Raw genomic sequence first — 17,009 nt, forward strand, 5'->3', positions numbered from 1 at the left:
GTACCGTTTAGCTGTAAAATAAGAAAGTCTGTGACCCGGCAGCTATGTTGAGATCAGTTGAGGAAATACCAAGCACCGCCCACCAGCTGGAGCACAGCCAATAGAAACGCTCAATAGGAACGCTCTCTCTCAGAAATGACTTGTGATTGGCCAAAGTCTCCCGTCACGGGCTAGATTTTTTAAAACCTGAAAACAGAGCCATGAGGAGGTGCAGAAGTCTAGTTATCTCTCAGAACACTTGAATTACAATATGCTGAAAGGTTATTATGGAATTTTTGCCCAATGATGCCAAAAATATTCTGCCTACTGCAGGTTTAATAGGTTAACCTGACTAACCTTTAATCATATAAAATATGAAGAAGGAGTGCAGGGGCACCAATAAGAACTGGGTCCCCTGACACCAGCTCTGACTCAACAAATATCTATACCTGCCTTAGTCCAGGGCCCTATCAGGGACTCCATACTCCCACAGCAGCCCAACTGCGTCCCCAGATGGAAATGGAGCTTGTACTTGGACCCTGTCAGAAAAAGGTGGGAATATACTGTACATTCTAGATAAAAGTAGTGATAATAAAAAGGTTATAATCAACCAATAAACCCACAATGATGATTATGAAACTTTAATAATATGAATGAGAACACAGAACACTTATTTTTGTATGTTTAGTCCTCATATGTTTAGTCCTCTCTTTACTCAGTTTGAGTGTGCTCTGTTTCCTTCCCCTTCTCCTGCTCCACTTGGCTGAACATCTCCTTGAGGACTCGGTTGGAGGCTCATTCAGAGGGACAGGTCAATTGCGACGCCCCTTGAATACTAGGAGGGATCCCATAATGCTCAGCAGGCCCCTGAATGATGCTCCGAGCTGCCTTCAGGTGTCTATGCTGCCTCTGGTGCACTGGGAGAGAGAAATCACAAGGTTAGACCAGCGAGCAAAGCATCTGCTCTTTAACTTTATCAAACTTTAAGACATGTGGTCTTTTCATGCATTTCTAATTGTGGTTACAAATGTTGTCAACTCTCATGTCATGTCGTGATAATGTGTGAATTCAGTGGAAGCAGGAAAAAAGCAGAAAAAAATCTCCCAAACCTCTTTGTCTGACGGTGATCTTCTCGACCTCGGGGATAAGGAAACTGTACACCAACTCTGACACAATCTCCTCCGACTGAAGATTGTTTCGGCTACTCACACACACAAATTAGTTTTGTTTATTATCGTTGTGTTTACTGTAAATATCTGAATACAAAACATTAGCAGACATGCTGAGGTATTCATTACCTTTCCTCCATGGCGTAAGCAACGTCGTTGACCTCCTTTGCCCTCCTGTGGATCTCCTCTCTGGCCTGCTGGTCGGCTGTCTGTTCCAAGGTCCCTAGGATGATGTCCTCCAAATACAAATCCACAGTTTCCTGGTGGACCTGCACCACCTGTGACACAGTGTTAAGGACACACACGCCAAGCATTAAAACGTATTTTTCTTATAACTATCTCCTTTCCACTCATAGCTAAAAAATGACAAATGTACGCACTTGTCTGAAGATCTCATCCTCTTCTTTGCGTCTGAGCTCCTCCCCCTGTCTCTTCCCGCTCTCCTCAGCCTCTCGGATGCGACGGTCTCTCTCAGCCAGTAGTGTAAAGGCGTGGATCCTGCGCTCTTCCTGGAGATGAACCAGCTCCTTGGACAAAATGTCAAACAGGCGTCCGAGCTCTGTACCTACCACTCTGGCATGAGTAGCCTCCTCTTGAGAAACCTGGGAGGGGAGAGAGAAGGCACGATGAGATTGTTTTAGAGTTTGTAAATGTTTGTATGGGAATGTGTCTGTGTACTTCACCTTGTGTCTATGGTTGTCTCTCTGTTTTTTAAGGGCCATTACGAGCAATTTGTCAGCTTTCTGTAGCTCCTGCTCCTCCCCCTGCAGGGCGTGGACAGTCCTTAGCCCACGAATGAGGTCCAGGTGGTCCTCCTTGCCCTTAAACATCTGTACAACAATACAGACAGAAGTGAATAGAGACGTCCTTACAACTTGAAACACTTGCAAACATTTCTGTAGGCATAAAAATAGTCACAGACATGCAGGCAAATGCGTCGCACACACACCTGCATGCAGACATACCTCGTATTGGATACTTCTTCCTCTCAGTAGTTTCTGCAAGGTGATGACTGCGAGCTCTATCTCCTCATCCCCCTAATGAGGGACATATACGTTAATTAACATTAAAAAGTGAAACATGTAGGATGACCAAGGTCAGCATCACTTAAAGTCAGAGACATTAGCTGACCTCTGGTGGCTCCTCCACTCTGGGAGTTACAGGACGAGGAACAGGCTTCTCCCTCTTGACAAGAAAACGCAAAGACTTCTCGGCCACTTGCTTGTTCTCCTCCTCGGTCAGGGCCTGTGGAACCACAATTGGTAATTCATGTGTCTGTAGAACTTAAGTGAACATTTTTCCTGCTTTACCTTGTATTTCTGCATCAGTTCCACTGCTTTGTTCACAGTGGGTTTGATCACATTCTTGCTGATGCTGCCTCTGGGTTGAGGTCTTTTCACCCCTGGCTTGAGGACTGAGGCAGAGAGTCCTGCCTCCAGCTCTAGCAAACCTATTATTGAAAAAAAGTCGTAAATTACCATAACAATAAAGGGATATTGTCGTCTCTGATGCTAGTATGGAAATGATCCACTCAATTCTACTTGTCCAAAAACGTTTAGATTCAGACCTTCATATGTGTCTAAGTAGTGGCTTTTAAACTCATCGTTGCAGGTGTTCCTGTTGGTGAATGTACCCCTGAGGCTCCGAGGGCCAAGTGTCTGGTCTTTGACACCGCCAAATCGCTCTAGCTTCCCCTCCATATTTCTTCTCTTAGCTTCCAGTTTTCTCAGCGCTACGGACAAAACAACAATGAAAAAAAAGAAGAGATAGATGAGAAGGAATGAAATGAAGCCTTGCATAATACATTTATGGTCAGGATATTCAGTCAGAGCAGACGTGGCGGTTGTCTTACACCTGGTGTAGTCATTGTCAATCTTGTGTAGCTTGGTCTCTTTGTCTTTTTGGTGCTTGGAATATAAGTCGTTGAGTCTCTCATTTCTGACTTCTTTCTGGGCTTCATCTCTCTGCCTCAAGAGGTCCTTCAGCACGGCAAGACGAGCCTCTTGCAACCTGGCCACCACCCACAGAAACAGAGAGCATTGTAGAAGGGCAGGCTTTGCATGGTAAAGACAGCAGGTACATCAAGGGGGAGGAGGGGTTCACCAAGATTGCTTAATAAGGCTACATATTGTTCTTGGTTAGACATATAGTAGGCCCAAGTAGTTTATGTTTGTGGCATTTTGATGAGAGAAACTCCCTTCACAATGGAATAACTTGTCAGATAGCATGACATGCTAACAGGTGGCTCAAATCTGTGCCAAACACTGCTAACAACATTTTAAGTGAGTAGTGGTTTGCTTCTCTATTTATGCCTTTTCCAGTTAAGGATTAAAAGTTAAATAATAGTGTTTGAGGTGCAGCACCACTCACTTCTGGATTTCTCCTTCTCTGAAAGCCCACTCCTTGACATCCATCTCCTCCATCATTCGTCTCCTTTTGTCCAGCTGACTAAGGTCACCTAATGGAGGAAGGGTGGCCTCCCAAGCTCGCTTGGCACGTGCCCGCTGTATCATTTCCACTTCTGCCAGGCCTGCAGGCAGACCACGACCTGAGGGAAATTGTCATTTGAGGGTTGAAATGTAATTTGCAGAGGGCAAGATGAGAAGCATTGGTAAGCTAATTATAAGACACTAAAGGTACAAGCAGACTTTTAAGCTGGTAGGTAGAGGTAGACTATTCAGCTGAGAGAACCAGTGGGAAGGCTGGAGATGTATGGTTTTAACAAGGTAATTATACATTATAGCCTAGAACTGGTGAAGTTCTGAACAGCTGATCACATACCCCAAGACAAAGCTGCCAGTTGCAGGAGTTCTGAGGGAGTTGTACCAGGTCGTACCCTATACTCAGGACTGTACGGGTCTGTCTGTGTTTCACTTTCCCTGTAGTCAGTCTGGACCCCCACTGTGAAGTGGGTGGGCTGTTGCTTAGCATTCTTTCCACCAGTAGATACAAAGCCTTCTCTGATGAGACAGAATGAGAGGATGCACCCTCTACCAGCAAAAAGGCACAACAGAAATTGTGAAATGGAAAATAAAGAAGCGAGATGAGCCATTGAACTTACTTAGGCAACGCAAAAATCACATCCGTGGGGACCTGCTGTGCAAAGGGTATCATGGGGCTAAAGGAAACAGAATGGAACACCACGTCAGACACTATGTCAATATTTAATGTGGAAACTGTGGCAGCACAGGAGTCATCTTAAACTTATCGTAAACTGTCATAATATCAGGTTGAGGTAACTGCTGCACGATGAAGTTAGTATGATTGTATTCCAGAGTGTTGACAGGCTGATCAAACCGTTTAAAGTATTTCCAGCGATCAGCTCCAGTGACATCGCACTCCTCCGTTTTCAGCCATGACTGAGCATTTGGAATAACCCTATTGAGAAGATAATGCCATGGGGCACAGTTTATATAAGTAATGAGTATCATAGCTAACCATGAATTAATACAACTCAGTAACTGCTGCTGCTCATTAAAATGGTGTCTGTTTGTGTTACCCAGCCAGCTGCTGTAGTGCCTCTTTGCGCTGTTCTGTGTGGCCTCGCCAGCGACGATCAATAGAGGCCGGTACTGGGTCTGCAGGGTCCAGCTGAAGGGTATACCGTGGGTGGTGGGGCAGGTTACTGAACATAGACCCAAACTCAGGCACTCTCCTCTGATAAAAACAGACAGAAATACAGTCAACTAGTGCATTTCACATTCAGTCGGTTTCTTTTTTTTTATGTGTAAACAGTAACAACTGAGAAATAATATTGGCCATGGGTCATAGAGAGGTAAACAGAAAACGGGTAAATTATGTCTTGCTTCTGAGTTACGCTCAGTGTTCGTAGTGTGATATAAAATATATTCAGTTATTTTAATAATATACAGCACAAACTTACGATGTGCTCTTATCTAATAAATGTATTTGTCAGCTTAAAAAAATGGGTCAGCACTATTCTGGAAATAACATGTTGACTTTTCTAGATGGCTTTACCTAATACTGTAAACAACTGAAGACAACACCTTGTCATTTAATCTCTATATTATACTATATTCAATCTATAAGCAACACAACTTAAACAACACAAAACCTATAGGTTTTCAAAACCTGATAAGATAGGCGTAATAACAATACAGTTTAACCCAGCATGTCTTGTTAGGCCAAAATGACTGTTGCTTTGACTTAGTACTTGGGTAAACTAATAAGAGTTACAGCACCTTCCTGGGGCTTAACCTGATTGTTATCTGATGATATAAACTATCTTTAATGTTGGCAACACAACCAATATGTTGCTGTAGGACAAATATCAACGCAACTTACGACTCGGTCCTTAGACGCATAGGCCTTGAAGCTGGACCTGGCATGGTCTATCTCCGATGACACTGTGTAAACTGGATCTGTTGGCAAAAGAAAAACAGCCCAGTTAATGTCAACCAAAGGAGTTAGCTAAATGTCAAATGACAATAACCTGTTTATTTTCAGGTGGAATTTCATTCATTCATTCTCACTGTGCAGTATCATTTTCCACTTCTGCAATTTTGTTAATAGTCTGTTTATTGTCAATACTGTATATACTGCTCCTATTTTATACTTCCTTCTATTTAAATGGTTCATATTTTGTTACACTTGGTTTAGCTCTTTTTTTTTCCTGTGTTAGCTGATGCATCTGGTTTTTGCACTATATCCCCTTTGCTGCTTTACACAGCAAATTCCCCCACTGCACGACTAATAAAGGAATATCTAATCTTATCTTAAAAGTGAATAATGCCAACCTCATCTGTGTCAAAGTACTACAAAATCCTTCAACTGTTACTAGCTATTGATATGAAAATGTATTTTATGAGACTTATTTTATGGGACTACATTAATTGGTTATCATTTTATCTTTGTTTCAAATAGTGGTGCCCCGAGTATGATTTAAAATACATGAAATCATATTATTCAATATAATTAATACTTATTTTGATAATTACTAATTACTTTTGATAGCCAAAGCTGTTGAGTTTGGTGTTAAAGCCTGTTTATAATGGCTCTGTTACATGTCTACATCCTCTTCTCAACATACCAGTAGGTAGAAACACTATTAAGATCCTTAAAAGTAGCAATACAACATGTAAAACTACTTATTTCAAGTCCTGCATTCAGAATCCCAATAGGTAACTTTACATATCTGCTTATGTCACTGTTATATTATTATTTATTTTCATTATAAAATACAAGATATGTTGCATAACTTTCATAACATTCATTCTCACTGTGCAATATCATTTTCCCCTTGTGCAATTTTGTTAATAGTCGTTTAGTTACATTTACTCACCATACAAGTGGTCATAAACTCTTTCACGCCTAACAGCTCTGTTAACATAACTTCTCTTGTTATTTGTGCGGCTGACAGATACGTTCATTGTCTTATTTCAATTAAAAAAACCTGTTTTTCCAACGAATTTCGCTCCCAGATGTCAGGTAACACTGCTGTTATTCAGCAATGTAACCATGGAGACGGTACAATAAGCGTTTTAGCCGCGGTGGCTCATGGGTAACGTAGTTTTTAAAAGCCATTCTCTCCACCACCACCACTACTATTAACCCATGATTACATTTAACTCCAGTTACAGTCCACACACCACATACAACCACATTATCCTTTTTTATCCATCATTTCTTTTAAAACATCATTTATATTTATTTTACTTTATTTTATCTTATCTTATTCTATTTATATTTATTTTACTTTATTTTATCTTATTCTATTTATATTTATTTTACTTTATTTTATCTTATCTTATTCTATTTATTTTTATTTTACTTTATTTTATCTTATCTTATTTTATTTATATTTATTTTACTTTATTTTATCTTATTCTATTTATATTTGTTTTACTTTATTTTATCTTATCTTATTCTATTTATATTTATTTTACTTTATTTTATCTTATTCTATTTATATTTATTTTACTTTATTTTATCTTATCTTATTCTATTTATTTTTATTTTACTTTATTTTATCTTATCTTATTTTATTTATATTTATTTTACTTTATTTTATCTTATTCTATTTATATTTGTTTTACTTTATTTTATCTTATCTTATTCTATTTATATTTATTTTACTTTATTTTATCTTATCTTATTCTATTTATTTTTATTTTACTTTATTTTATCTTATCTTATTCTATTTATATTTATTTTACTTTATTTAATCTTATTCTATTTATATTTATTTTACTTTATTTTATCCTGTATTTTTTAATCTTGCCTTAATTTGATTTGCACCCTGACTGACAGCCAGCCTCCCCCCACCCCTCCCAAGCGCACACACACAGTCACATGATATCGATCTTAAGATAAAATAAGATAAGATAGATCTTTATTAAAAATACAACAAAATTACAACAAGTTCAAGTGTATAAAATAAAAAAAAGTATTATTTCTAGCAACAGTGCCTAATAGAATAACAATTAAGTAAGATACATTTAGTAAAATGAGTAAATAAGATAAGATAAGTAAAATAAAAAAGGCCAATCTTGCCCAGTTAAGTTTTCTTTCTGTATTTGTTTCTTTATTTGTTTCTTTATTTGTTTCTTTTTTTATATTTTTAATTTTTTTTATTCTTTCTTTAATTTCTTTTTCTCTCCATTTTGTTTTGTAAATATTTCATTTTATTTTATTTTGTTATGAGGAAAAGGAAGAAAATAAAAAAAAAGAAATAAAAAAAAGAAACAGCTCAACACTAACTGGGCTCCTCCTCCATCTCCTCCTCTTCAAACGAGAACTCACAGTGGGGAAGATGTACGTCTACTTCCGGAAACAGCGGTGCCTCCTCTCTATGGTTCCCCCCTCGGTTCCTCCCATATATGGTTCCGCCCCCTTCGCAACTTGCCTTACTTTTTTATTTTTTTATACTTTATTTTTTGCCTTTTTTCAAGGTTGTTTTCATATATGCAATTTTAAGTTCGTAATTACAATCGTTTATAAACCAATTTTTAAGTAGATGACCTTATAGACAAACTCATTAAGTACACTAGAGAAAACAACTTCAACATTCAAAATTGAAATAAAATTAAGAAAATGAATAAATAATAATAATAATAATAAAAATAAAGAATAGAGTTAAAAAAACAAAAAAAACACCTTTTAGAGATGATTATGAAACTTTACTCTATTAGAATGCAATTAGACTCATAATCCTATTGCAGTGAAATAAAGTGGGTTTTTTTCATGTTATATTTGTACATCTCGTTCAGAACGTCACAACATTTTCATACATTGCCCCAAAATTCATCTGTGAGAATACATACGCTTTTTTTTGCAGTTAGACCAGTGTGCTTCTTTGTTAATGTCAAAACAAATCACACTTTTACTAATCAACTGGTGTTTGAATGGTAAAATAAAATTAATTAGATTATTCTTTCACAGATGTTCAGCAGTCACTGACTTACTTTAGGGAGGCTTAAATCATTGCTCCACTATAGGTACAGATGTGGATCAGTAATTTCTTTAGCTTATTATTAATTTACAGAGGACATATTCATTGTTTCACTTCATACATCTCGTTTTTTCCCTTTACCCTTTAGAGCATATTTTTAGGTTGCCAAAAGGGCTGATTTTGACATCAACAGGAAGTCTATGTTATCAAAGGGAAACAGTGTACACACACATGCTCACACACACCGCACACACACACACACACACACACACACACACACAAGCTCACACACACACACACACACACACGCACACACACAAGCTCACACACACACACACGCACACGCTCACAACATGTGGCACAGACATTATTTTTATCCTCAGTTTTTTTTTTTTTATCTGGATTTGAGGAACACAGCTGACCAAAGCGACATTACTTCACAGCTGCAGGGTTTTGCAATTCTGTGGAAAAGCTAGTTTTAGTGCCAAGTATGCCAGCTTGTCACAGTCAGCTGCACTTCTGTTATTTTTGTGTTGAATAAACACGGTCTAATATTAGATCTTAGAAAAAGCAGAACATCCTCGTGCCTGGTAAAAACCTGTATTAGCTATACTGCAAATATTTCCTCACATTAGTATCAGTATACTGTTTTTGAAATCCTAAAACTATCATGTGTAGAATAAGTAATAGCAGCTGTGGGTTGATTTAGGCCTATTCTTCATAAGTTTCTCATCTGCATTGAATCTTCGTTTTCACAGTTTTTCTGTACATGGACAGGATGAGAGCACACTCAAGAGAAGGAAAAGCTGAGTTTCAATTGTTCATCCGCCCCTGTCTGGTCTTATGTAGGACAGCTAATAGCAAGATGTCTCATTGCAGGATTAACTCATGAACCACAAACGCAAATGCAGCGTTTGTCAGTTAATCTCCGATCTGCAAACTGGTGATGGAGCTGTAGTCACAGCTGCACCCACATTAACACTTAGTGCATGTAAGCAACTCTGCATTGCGTAACCCATATAGAACAAGACGTTCTTACACCAGCAGATATGAGACCACAAAAAAAAACACTTACTCAGCATGAACGAGTTTTAATGACTTAACATTTAATGACCAGTTTGTTATCTATAACCTAGCTAAAAGTAATGCAGTCTAATACAACAACCTTGCAATAAATCATGAAGGTTGTCAAGTTTGTGTTTTGATGCATCTGTATGGATGCTGTATAGTTTTGCTGCTGTTCCATTTTATTGTCATAATGAGAGGTGCTTCTGACATTTTGCAGACACCATTCATATTTGTTTATTTGTTTTTGCACAATTTAAGACTATACAACATAACAAAACAATAAATTAATAATATAAAGTGCAGGAAGAGGTAAAAAACCCACTGGGCTTATCTGAAGCTTCCACCTTTAGAGACAAGATTAATATAAAGAAATAATATGACTACATAATAGTGATAACAAACAATTAGGACAAGATATATATAATAACAACAATAACAATACAGTAAATATATCAAAAAGATAAGTGTGTGTGTGTGTGTGTGTGTGTGTGTGTGTGTGTGTGTGTGTGTGTGTGTGTGTGTGTGTGTGTGTGCGTGTGTGTGCGTGTGTGTGTGCGTGCGTGTGTGCGTGTGTGTGTGTGTGTTGCGTGGAAGTGTATGGTTAGTGTTTGTGGGGAGGAAATGGATGATTTCTGGGCAATCGTAACCAAACAAAATTGTGAGTGGGAAAAAATAAAAAACATAAAGACAGATACATGGACAACATGGGGGAAAAGCGTATAGAACAGTATAGATAGATATTAGAAACACCTCTCAGTAATGAAATACAGTTCAACAGCACCAGCTCTAACATTTCTATTAAGAATCAAGTCATCTGTCCTCCTAGTTTAAACAAAACCTGAACATTTTAACATTAAAGAAGGCATTGCAGGGCTGTTGTATTACACTGTATTAGTTGTACATGCTGGCATTCATATAGTAAGGCATACAAAATCATGTTGGATATTATGAATGATATAAATGCATACTGTGATTGTGTCTAATGTGTCTGCTTTATTCTATTGTCTAGCCTGGAGCGTTCACACATACTGCTTTGAGGATCGTGTGACATGCAAGAAAGGAAACCGGTGTCAGACGTCATCCTGTGTGGGAGAAAAAGGCAGATGTTTGAGTGGAAAGCGGTTTGGAGATGGGGGGAAGATGAAGAGGAAGGGAGGGATTAGTTAGTCACATGTCCTTTATATGTCTTTATCATGAAGGGTGTCAAGGATGTTCAGTTTGTCTGGATGGGGTGGAGAACTTGTTTTACTCCAACACTGAGCTCATTCGGTTTAAATAGAGAAAGTGAAATTAGGGTAAATGGCATGATAGCCCAGGCAAAACCTACGCAACTAAGTTCGATGTAGACAGTGTTCAGGACTGACGATTTAGTTAAAGACTTGATGTGTTTCTTACTGGTTGCCAGTTTACAGAGGAACCTGAAGACAACTGGAGATGAGGGACATGGTGTGGATGTATGCTGCCGTCATCTTCTTGTTGTCTGAAGCATGGAGGGTGGATGCAGGTTTGAACATTTACACATTGTACTAATGTTTAGCCTTGGTAAGATACAGCTTTTCGATGGTTATTTAGAGGTGCACAAAACCTCCCCCAAAGATTTACCTTGTGAGGAGTTGTCTTCGTAGATACTAACTGTATATGTCACAACTGCAAATTCATCTTTTTTATACTGTAAAATGTGTCATTTGTGGTACTTTATACTAAAAATGTTTGCTTGCAGCCATAATGATATAGATCATTACTGTATAATCTGTGTCATGTTGATAATATTTGTAGGAGTAGTAAACTGTAAGTGGTAAGCCGCTCTGAGATTTCTGTTGAATTGTGTGTGGTGTGACTCACAGTGACACTAGACAGGCAGTGGAAAGAACATGCTCGGTGGTGTGTTAATGCAGAAGCTTACAAAGGAGCGAAATCTTCCATAACACATGTATGAAAAGGTTGCCCCATATTTTCTGAATGAACAAGCAGCACGCTGCTTCTTCAGTGGAAATCATGATTTCAGATCAGGGTAACACGCTATGACTGAGCTTTTTTTCCCCCACGGGGTGGTCTCTGATAGTTGGAGGTGACGCTTCTGTGTGAGATCTGTGGTTTTGCCACCCCACCTCGTGCATTGTGTTTTGCGTACAGCTGTCAGAAGTAAACAATTCCCAGACCCCACGTAACACTTATGTGAAAGTCAGTCGATGAACCCTGAATTTTCCTATGAATTTCTTTGAAATAGCAATGTCATGAGCTTCTTCCAGTGTAGGCAGGCACATGGGGGAGATTATGACAATAACATTTACCTCTTATATGCTATGTTTTTTTGTTTTATTAAAGCTAAAGACAGCAAATAGTGCAGTTTCTGTCACACCTTTCTGTGATTTAACCCTGCTGCAGTTGGTCATGTCAGACCAGTTTTAATCGTATCGCTTCACACCTTAACTAACTAACTAAACTAAATAACCAATAACATAATAAATCACCTTATTAATTGTTCCTCTGCTGATTGAACACTTCACAATGAATCACTAACTGCTACTTTCTGACTGACAAAAAAAATGTTTTTACTAACTTTTCCCTCACATCCACCTCCAGCTCTATCAAGAACTAACCAAATCACTTTGGAGAACTCCACAGTTTATGGTAAATTCATTTCCCTCTTTTCTCTCCATCCATTTTGCAGTATGAGTAAAATATTAGATAAGACTATGAATATTAGGCTAGGTAAAGTAAGACTAGTGAAGACGCAGGGAGTTGAACATCCTTCCTTTCCTTATTAATGATTATTTAAAACATTAAGTACTTTTTTTAGTTGAAATTAATTGAAATAATAAAAAAAACATGTTATTGCTGAAGAAGTAAGGTTTAGTCATCATTTTTAGGTTATTTTAGAATGTAATTATGAAATATTAATTTGACCACTTTGAAAAAGTAATTACAAAACTTTTGTCATTCAGTAACTCTTAAAATACATGTTTATATTTTGTTAGTCTTGCATCATTACCATTTTATTTTGAAGGATCATAGTTTATGGGTTTGAGTTTATTTGAAAAAAAATCGTATTATTATCATTTTAGACTGATAGTTATCAAATGCTATATGATTTATTTTATAAATATGTGTTTATCCTACAAGCTCATGCCTAAATGTATTTGTGTTGCATGCCATTTAAATTAAATTAAATTAAATTTGATTAAATTTTATGAGTTTGCACGTCAATGTCCCATGCGTTTTTCTTCTTTTGCATGTGTTGCTAATATTAGGACATGCACACTGTATATTGTTTTATAACAGAATAAACCCAAACCATTTAATCAACATAACCACTTTGTGCATAAATAATACAACTATTCTTTTGTTTTTTCCAGTTGTCAGAAATGCAGCTTTCCACCTGGGGAGTGAAGCCAACCTGACATGCAGCAATAAGACATGGAATAAGATGCTGTTTATTGTCTGGACAATAGAAATGAAATCCATAAAGCCATGTGTGATCTCCTCTGATAATAGTAGAAGCGATGACGACTGCATTGATGGCAAATCACTCCGAAACACATCCAGAAATCTGTCATACCTCCACATCCCAAACTTCTCAGAGCGTGACGTGGGGGTCTACAAGTGTGAGTCGGTTTACTCAGGGGGAAACGACCTCTATGTGATCCACGTGGATATCATAGGTAGGACTTTCCACCTCACAAGGATAGATGATTTCAAGAATACAGTTAACTTCTTAAAGGGTCACCCAAATCACACTCACAAAAATTAATTAAATATCAATTTCTGTTTTACTTGCTTAGATTTTGAAACATTTACAAGTCTACAGAACCCCTTTCCACTGAAAAATGGGGGCATAATGGAATTTATTCTCTGACCCCAATAGCAATAGGCCTTTCTAGACACAACGTCCCTGTTCCTTAATGGCCTTACTGTCGACAATGTTCATCTGGAACTATTTTATACTATTAGGCAAGCAAATTAAAACTAATTGCATAGTTACTATGTGCAAGTTTAAATCCATTTTCTGTGATTTGGCTGAACTACAGCAAGTATTCTGTGAGTCTCATTTCTCCTGTTTTGTCTTCCCTCGCCCAGTTCCTCCCAATATATCAGCCTGGTTAGAGCCTACGGGCAGCGAGATGACGGCAGTGTGCAAAGCTGAAAGAGGAAAACCTGCTGCCAACATCAGCTGGAGTCATATGGGAAACATAATGACTGTGGAAACAAATAGCCCAGATGGATACATTACAGTAGAAAGTCGCCTGAAGCTCCTCGAGGGAATGGACACAGCTAATCTGAGCTGTGCTATCAGGCACCCATACTGGGACGGGGAAAAGGTGGTGGTTTTGCCACAAAATTATGAAAAAGGTCAGGCTTTTGCAAAGTGGATAGCATAAGATTAAATATTTAATTTGTTTTACATTATAGTGCAGTTATATCATTGTGCTGTATTGATGTCCAGCAGATTATTAACAAACTTTTCATCTTCACTCTCTCTCTGCAGGTTATTTTCCTTGGCTGTACGTCATTATTGTGGTAATAGTTGTGATTTTGGCAGGATCTTTATTTTTTGCCATAAAGAAACTAATAACATTGAGGTGAGACTTTTCATTTGATGACTTAAAATGACTACTTGTAAGCTTTTTTTTTGTTGAATCACTGAGCCAATTTGTGTTTCTACCTTTTTGCCAGGCGATGCCGACAGTCCGTGACCCCTCCATCCAAATCTCCACCGGTGGGTAATCTTCCTGCATGTCTGCACTTTATAGTTGAACGTGTTTTACTGCACAGTGTTAAGCTCCGTCCATGACACCTCTCTGTTTTTTTTTACAGCTAGACGACGTGGAGGAAGTGGAGCCCTATGCCAGCTATGTTCAACGTGTAAACTCTATCTATAACTCATCTGCAGATTTGTTCACATGAACTCCTGCACATGCATCACGCTCACACACTGAAATGCACATCGTTGTGAGAAACTGAAGGCTGTGAAACTGAGAAATGGGGTAATAGTAAAGAGAGAGAGGAGAGTGAGATGAAGACTTCCGATACGAGAGGGAAGACTCTCAGGTTAATTCTGACCTAAAACTAAGCTCTTGACTGATGGAACAGGGGATGTACCTGCTGTCCCACACTGGCTCTCATGCACAGCACATGCAGCCCACTCTGTGTGTGGGTGTCATGGAGAACATTACTAATAACTACAAATGCAAAGAGCAGCCGGATTCAGCACGCCAAGTTACAGGACTTTTGATGTTGTCACGAAATAGGCTGGAATTATATGATCATCATTATCATAATTATTATTATAACACATATTTATAGATAAACTGTAAAGAGATGCTCACATTTGAATGGATTCTTGGTGAAGTCAACCTCATCCGATGAGAGAGTCACACTGTAAAGGACAGAGGGTGTCGTATCCTGTACAGATTGTTAAACCCTCTGAGGCAAATTTGTGATTTGTGATATTGGGCTGTACAAATAAAATTGACTTGACTTGACTTGAACCCAGGTGTAAAATTGCCTCAAGATAATGATGACAAGATTATGTGAAGTATTCATGTCTTAATGTGTAATTATGTAATTGCGTGTATTAAACACACATTTGGACACACTGATTTCATTCTCTCTACAAAATAAAAAAAAACACTAAAAATAGCACGCAAGAAAAAGTAAACAAGTACAGGATGTGCTTTTTTTTTTTTAACCGACGTGGTTAATATAAAAAAAAAAGTAATGTCAAGATGGCTTTTACATCCTTTATAGACATGCAGCAAACTGACAATTGGTTGAACATTCACCTTTTGTCACCGGTTTAATGATTTTCCGAGTTAACCCATTTCTGAAGAAACTGAAACATAGATAGGAAATGGAAACAGGAACAAGTGACTGTTCTGCCATCTACTGGCGGAGATCAGAACATAGTCCATCAACATGAACAAGTGTCACAGTCCTGAATAATACTAATACTAATATGCAGTCTGAGTGCCCACATGTACATTGAAACAGCTTGTGCAGGATGTAATAAATCTTCCTAATCACTAAGAGATGCCTTCCTACTGGGCTCCTAATTAACGTGATTGGGGAGATAATCCACTTTATACACAGACAGAGTTCAGACTTCTGCTATTAAATGGTAGACTGCAGCCACTATAATGTGTCTATACCCTCACACTTATGAACAGAAAAGAGGAACCTGATACATTAATTTCTGTCACAGGACATGACACTTGTCCACTTCTGGTGAACACATCAACATGATTTCCTCTGAAATGTGGCAAAGAACCTCACGACTTCTTCTTGCAAACGTTTTGAGCAATTTGGTTGATTAGTTCAACAGAACAATGAGCAAAAGTGTTAAAAGTCATTTTAATCAATAAAAACAAAATCAATAAATGACTGAAACAAACACAATTTACAATGAATTACACCACTCTACTATTTCATATGCTTCCAGTCAAACATAAATAATCCTGTAGGTTGATACAGACATAGAGGAAAAAACGTACACATTTTCTGTATTCACATACAAAACATGAAAAATAAAAATTCTCGAATTTGTAGTATATTTGGTTGGTGTGCAGTAGTTCTCAGGAGCAATGTTTTTTGACAAACTCTGGAAAGCAGATTAAGGTGTATGTTGTGAACAATATTACATAAACATTACATTCTTCCATCATGGATTGGATAATGTGACAATGGCACAGATTGCACACACAATTTTATCATTTTATCGTGCAAACAGTTGAGGTGCATTTTAAATTTGGGCACATAAACATTTTTGGTTGAGGCAGTTTAACGTGGGGTTAAGTTTCTGCAACTGAAACTTTGGTTAAAGCTGGAGCAGCTCTGTTTCAACAAAAACAGACTAAAGATCAACTTTTTATCTGCTGTAGAAAATAATAGAGAGACAGCAGATGTGCTCATATTAGCCATCCTGACTACAAAGCCACTGTGCTTCTTCATCAGTGTTCACTCTCTGTTTACAGGGTTTCATAACTGCTGTTCTTTTCCTTTCATGATGGAAAAAACATTCACCCACACAAACACCGCTTACAAGCTGATTTAGTTTTTTCTACAAAAAAAAACATATCAAAATAATTTCAAAATTCAACACATAGTGGCTTTAAGATTAAGATTAAAACTCTCAGTCATTCAGGTAACTAACAATAGTTTGTCAGAAGCTACTGGATTCGTTTTGGAGACGTTCAAAACAGATATAACTTCATACATGAGTGGCAAAAAATGCTCAAGCCCAAGCACCAAAGCCAAATCCCAAATTCATACTAAATACTAATTCTATACAGCATGTACTATAATCATCAAAGTATACTTCACCATTTCATACTAACACGAAATTACACAATACAGGCAACATCAGATGTCAACTAAACTGTGAC

At 37.7% G+C, this 17,009-nt stretch overlaps 2 protein-coding genes across 4 annotated transcripts; one reads left to right on the forward strand and one right to left on the reverse strand.

The window, feature by feature from the left end:
• Window positions 1-604: 604 nt before the first annotated feature.
• On the reverse strand, window positions 605-6,620 carry cfap91 (cilia and flagella associated protein 91). Of its 2 annotated transcripts, none has more exons than XM_037790400.1 (17): window positions 6,451-6,620; window positions 5,454-5,530; window positions 4,648-4,805; window positions 4,446-4,526; window positions 4,210-4,266; window positions 3,930-4,108; window positions 3,519-3,696; window positions 3,001-3,158; window positions 2,782-2,880; window positions 2,459-2,598; window positions 2,280-2,393; window positions 2,114-2,185; window positions 1,832-1,978; window positions 1,529-1,750; window positions 1,278-1,426; window positions 1,089-1,180; window positions 605-896 (listed from the first exon to the last, which is right to left on the reverse strand). In XM_037790400.1, the coding sequence occupies exons 1-17, from the start codon at window positions 6,536-6,538 to the stop codon at window positions 775-777; spliced, it is 2,133 nt and encodes a 710-aa protein (XP_037646328.1). In that variant the 5' UTR covers window positions 6,539-6,620; the 3' UTR covers window positions 605-774. The 2 variants fall into 2 exon arrangements, with proteins under 2 accessions (XP_037646328.1, XP_037646327.1); XM_037790399.1 differs by having other exon boundaries at window positions 2,716-2,880.
• Window positions 6,621-10,742: 4,122 nt separating this feature from the next.
• si:ch211-214p13.9 (cell surface glycoprotein CD200 receptor 1) lies at window positions 10,743-15,227 on the forward strand. 2 transcript variants are annotated; one of them, XM_037790378.1, is made up of 8 exons: window positions 10,743-10,922; window positions 11,033-11,131; window positions 12,211-12,258; window positions 12,984-13,289; window positions 13,705-13,977; window positions 14,114-14,207; window positions 14,302-14,344; window positions 14,443-15,227. In XM_037790378.1, the coding sequence occupies exons 2-8, from the start codon at window positions 11,062-11,064 to the stop codon at window positions 14,530-14,532; spliced, it is 924 nt and encodes a 307-aa protein (XP_037646306.1). In that variant the 5' UTR covers window positions 10,743-10,922; window positions 11,033-11,061; the 3' UTR covers window positions 14,533-15,227. The 2 variants fall into 2 exon arrangements, with proteins under 2 accessions (XP_037646306.1, XP_037646308.1); XM_037790380.1 differs by lacking the exon at window positions 12,211-12,258 and having other exon boundaries at window positions 10,747-11,131.
• Window positions 15,228-17,009: the final 1,782 nt, after the last annotated feature.

Source organism: Sebastes umbrosus, chromosome 13, assembly GCF_015220745.1.
Source record: "Sebastes umbrosus isolate fSebUmb1 chromosome 13, fSebUmb1.pri, whole genome shotgun sequence".
Taxonomy (NCBI): Eukaryota; Metazoa; Chordata; class Actinopteri; order Perciformes; family Sebastidae; genus Sebastes; species Sebastes umbrosus.

Coding starts and splice junctions, on each gene's coding strand:
- cfap91 (XM_037790399.1), bottom strand. CDS start 6,538: ATGAACGTATCTGTCAGCCGCACAAATAACAAGAGAAGTTATGTTAAC. Junction 4,806..5,453: donor ATGCGTCTAAGGACCGAGTC/GTAAGTTGCGTT, acceptor TGTTTTTATCAG/AGGAGAGTGCCTGAGTTTGG. Junction 1,751..1,831: donor GAGACAACCATAGACACAAG/GTGAAGTACACA, acceptor CTCCCCTCCCAG/GTTTCTCAAGAGGAGGCTAC.
- si:ch211-214p13.9 (XM_037790378.1), top strand. CDS start 11,062: ATGAGGGACATGGTGTGGATGTATGCTGCCGTCATCTTCTTGTTGTCT. Junction 12,259..12,983: donor GGAGAACTCCACAGTTTATG/GTAAATTCATTT, acceptor TGTTTTTTCCAG/TTGTCAGAAATGCAGCTTTC. Junction 14,345..14,442: donor CTCCATCCAAATCTCCACCG/GTGGGTAATCTT, acceptor TTTTTTTTACAG/CTAGACGACGTGGAGGAAGT.